Source organism: Tiliqua scincoides, chromosome 13 (assembly GCF_035046505.1).
Source record: "Tiliqua scincoides isolate rTilSci1 chromosome 13, rTilSci1.hap2, whole genome shotgun sequence".
Taxonomy (NCBI): domain Eukaryota; kingdom Metazoa; phylum Chordata; class Lepidosauria; order Squamata; family Scincidae; genus Tiliqua; species Tiliqua scincoides.
Genome location: NC_089833.1, coordinates 4,655,402 through 4,660,031, shown reverse-complemented (window position 1 = coordinate 4,660,031; position 4,630 = coordinate 4,655,402). Strand labels below are relative to the sequence as shown.

Sequence of the window (4,630 nt, the reverse complement as noted above, 5' to 3'; positions counted from 1 at the left end):
TAAAAAAAATTTTAAGAACATAATAATAATAATAATAATAATAATAATAATAATAATAATAATAATAATAATAAACTTTATTTCTATCCCGCCCTTCTCCCTAAAGGGACCCAGGGCGGCTTACAACATATTAAAAACAGATTAAAACATAATTTAACAAACAGATAAAAACATATTAAAAACACATTAACAGAAACCATAAAAACAGATAAAAGTCAGAATAAAAAAGAGCATAAAACAGCAGTTCATAGAGGAATCAGGCCTGTAAAAAAACAACTAAAAATGTATAAAAGATGTTTAAAAGGCCATGAAGTCAAAAGGCTTGTTTAAACAGCAGGGTCTTCAGGCCTTGCCGAAAAAACTCAAGAGAGGGAGCCATTCGCAAGTCAAGGGGAAGGGAGTTCTATAATGTTGGTGCCGCTACTGAGAAGGCCCTGTTTCTTGCCGCCGCCCCACGTACCTCCTTAGGCGGCGGCACTTGTAAAAAGGCCTTCTTTGATGACCTGATAGGACGAGCCGGATTGTACAGGAGTAGGCGATCTCTAAGATACCCTGGCCCAGAGCAGTATAGGGCTTTAAAGGTCATGACATACAAAGCACAGCACATAAAAGGCAGGCCATGCACTACCCATTCACCAATCCACCGTTAACAAGTACAATCCTAATTCACTTAGCAGTGGATCGTATAATAATGGAAAGTGTTTCTTGGATCTGTTTTCTCTTGATTTTACATTTGATGTTTGTGTTTTGGGGGGGGGGGAGTTCCCTTCAATTGTAACCATCTTTATGATTAAAAGGCAGGGTCTGCATGTCTAAAACAATTACATTATTCCAATGGACTTCAGACTATGTTTCAGGATTCTGTATAAACTTATCCTGAGCTCCTCAGTACAATCGATGTATAAACAATGCAGCAAGTGTGAAAAGCACCAATGGCTTTGTTAAGTCTCCATTTGCTCAGTACAGAAGTTTTAAATCCTCCATTTTACTGATCCATAGAAGTGCAGGCAGGCCATGAGGCTGGCTGAGGCAGTGGGCACCCAGCTCCATCCACACACGTGCCTCCAATAAGGCTGGGGTACAATTACTGGCCTGGGATACCTCCCTTATGAGGAAAGGCTACAGTGTTTGGGGCTCTTCAGTCTAGAAAAAGGCACCGGGGGCACACGGGCTTGATGGAGATGTACAAAATGACGCAGGGGATGGATAGAGTAGATGAAGGGATGTTCTTTTCCCTCTCACACAACACAGAACCAGGGGACAGCCACTCAAATTGAGTGCTAGGAGCGAGAACATAAGAACAGCCCCACTGGATCAGGCCATAGGCCCATCTAGTCCAGCTTCCTGTATCTCACAGCGGCTCACCAAATGCCCCAGGGAGCACACCAGATAACAAGAGACCTCATCCTGGTGCCCTCCCTTGCATCTGGCATTCTGACATAGCCCATTTCTAAAATCAGAAGGTTGCACATGCACATCATGGCTTGTACCCCGTAATGGATTTTTCCTCCAAAAACTTGTCCAATCCCCTTTTAAAGGCGTCTAGGCTAGATGCCATCACCACATCCTGTGGCAAAGAGTTCCACAGACCAACCACATGTTGAGTAAAGAAATATTTTCTTTTGTCTGTTCTAACTCTCCCAACACTCAATTTTAGTGGATGTCCCCTGGTTCTGGTGTTATGTGAGAGTGTAAAGAGCATCTCCCTATCCACTCTGTCCATCCCCTGCATAATTTTGTATGTCTCAATCATGTCCCCCCTCAGGCGTCTCTTTTCTAGGCTGAAGAGGCCCAAACGCTGTAGCCTTTCCTCATAAGGAAGGTGCCCCAGCCCAGTAATCATCTTAGTCGTTCTCTTTTGCACCTTTTCCATTTCCACGATGTCTTTTTTGAGATGCGGCGACCAGAACTGGATGCAATACTCCAGGTGTGGCCTTACCATCGATTTGTACAACGGCATTATAATATTAGCCGTTTTGTTCTCAATACCTTTCCTAATGATCCCAAGCATAGAATTGGCCTTCTTCACTGCCGCCGCACATTGGATCAACACTTGAACAGACAAAAGAAAATACTTCTTTACCCAGCATATAATTAGTCTGTGGAACTCCTTGCCACAGGATGTGGTGATGGCATCTGACCTAGATGCCTTTAAAAGGAGATTAGATTGGTTTCTGGAGGGAAGGTTCATCACAGGCTATAAGCCACAACAAGTATGTGCGACCTCTTGGTTTTAGAAGTGGGTTATCCCTGAATGCCAGGTGCAAGGAAGTGACACCGGGATGCAGGTCTCTTGTTGTCCTGTGTGCTCCCAGAGGCATCTGGTGGGCTACTGTCTGATCCAGCCAGGCTCTTCTGATCTTATGCATCACCAGGCATTTGGCATGCCACCACAGGTACCAGGAAGCTTGGGCCAACCCTGAGCCTAAGGGTTTTGTTTGTTCTCACTATGATGCTTTGGTTCGCCCCAGCAGTTTCAGAAGGGCCTCCTTTACATCCTTGTTTCGCAAGCTGTATATGATGGGGTTCAGCATGGGGTTTATCACGGAATAGAAGAGAGAAATCAGCTTGTCCTTCTCTGCCGAATAGCTGGACTTGGGCCTCATGTACATGAACAAGCCACTCCCATAGTAGACGCTCACCACAGTGATGTGGGCAGAGCAAGTGGAGAAGGCCTTCCGCTTCCCATCCACCGAGGACATCCTCAGAATAGTGACGGCGATGCGGATGTAGGACAACAGGATCAAGACAAAGGGGAGGAGAAGGGTGAAGGAGCTCCCAGCCACCATCATGACCTCGTTGACCGAGGTGTCCTCATCGGGACATACCAACTGGAGCAGAACAGGGGCTTCACAGAACAAGTGGTCAATGATGGAATCGCACAGAGATTGCTTTATCGTGAAGGAAGGGACCACTGACAGCACAAAGCTGCTAACCCAGGCTACAACAGCAAGCACAAGGCAGGTGGTCTTGTTCATCACAGTTGTGTAGTGCAGGGGGTTGCAGATGGCCACGTACCGGTCGAGCGCCATCACCAGGAGCAGAAGACACTCTGCTGCCCCCAAGTAAAGAGTGATGTACACCTGTGCAGCACACAAGTGATACGAGATGGTCTTTCGGGTAGCCAGGAAGTTGACAAGCATGGGGGGCACCACGGCAGAAGTGTAGCAGATGTTCAGGAAGGCCAGGTTGCCGAGGAAGAAGTACATGGGAGTGTGGAGCCGAGAATCCAAGCAGGTCAACGTCAGCATGGAGACGTTTCCAAAGAGAGTCACCATGTAGATCATGGACACCACCACAAAGAGGAAGAGCTCCAGGCGGGGGCGGCCAGAAAACCCAAGGAGAATAAACTCTGTGAAAAGAGTGGCATTCCTACTGCCCATCTTCTTTGCAGGGGCCTACCTTCAAGGGCAAGAAGAGAGAAAGAAGCTGGGCACTTCAGAGGGCCAAATCCAGCACCACGCAGGAAACATGGACATCTCTTGAACATGTGACTTAAAAAAAAAAACTGAAAGGAGATTTGGAATGGAGGAGAGGAGGGTACCCAAACTTTCCCCTTCCTGACATTTGTTCATTGCCTTGGGGTTCACAGACAGAGAAGAAGCTTAGAGCCAGCTCTCCTGTCCTTGATGAGATTCCCTGTGAGATGCCTGTATTCACAAATACTTTACCTCATTCATACATGACCAGTTCAGCTGATCTCTTTTAAGAACAAGTCTTATCAATACACCTTGAAAATGCATTGTAAGAATGTGGCATACGAAGCTGGTTGAAGAGGCACATGGTGTTAGAATCGGTCACCGTAATGGCTAAGACACTGCGCCATGAACCAGAACGTCCCGGGTTTGAATCTTGCTCCTGCCATGAGGTCACCAAGTGGCCTCAGGCAAACCGCCCCCTCCCAGCTTCAGTCTTCCCCAACAAGGGAATAATATAGTGTGCCTACCTCACAGGGTTGCTGTGAAGACCAGAAAAGTGGTTTGCACATACAAGAAAGACTTTACAACAGTGGTTCCCAAACTGTGGGTTGGGACCAACCAGTGGGTTGCACTGCCCCCAAGTAAATTTTGGTGAACTGCCCCCAATTTTTGGTGGCAAAATGGATGAGCTGAGAGGCAACAAGGAAAATGGATTGAGACTTATGGAAAGCAAAACCGAGCCATTCTTGTGCATTTACTCATGAGTAGGCAAATCTGCCTCAGTCCGCTTTGAAGGGCAGGCTGTGGGGAATGCAACACCACCAGAATGGTCCCAATTCGATGAACACAGGCCTCAACAAACTCTCGAGAAGAAAGCCCCCCCCCAAGAAAAAATGTATTGAGCCCTATGGAAAGCAGAACTGAGCCACTCATGCATGATTACTTGCGAGTAGTGAATCATCCCTTGGCTCTTATCAAAGACCAGGTGAAGGGAAGCACAAGGCCACCAGAACTGTTGTGATCCTATGAATGTGGGGATCAGCAAATGTTCCCACCACAGTAAAAAGGATTAAAACAGAGGTTGAGCGGCTGAAAAAGTGAAACTTTTTTTTTAATCTTGTAAAAGTTAGGTGTGCCATTTTAAAAAGTGGGTCTCGGTGCTAAAACATTTGAGAACCACTGCTATACGAGCATTTAGTACAGGGGTGCCC

General features: G+C 46.5%; 1 protein-coding gene across 1 annotated transcript; it reads right to left on the bottom strand.

Annotated features, from left to right (window-relative positions):
- Nucleotides 1-2,447: 2,447 nt before the first annotated feature.
- LOC136633663 (olfactory receptor 2K2-like) lies at nucleotides 2,448-3,383 on the bottom strand. The gene has a single exon (XM_066609422.1). It carries the CDS (start codon nucleotides 3,381-3,383, stop codon nucleotides 2,448-2,450), a length of 936 nt encoding a protein of 311 aa, XP_066465519.1.
- Between the last annotated feature and the right edge of the window lie 1,247 nt (nucleotides 3,384-4,630).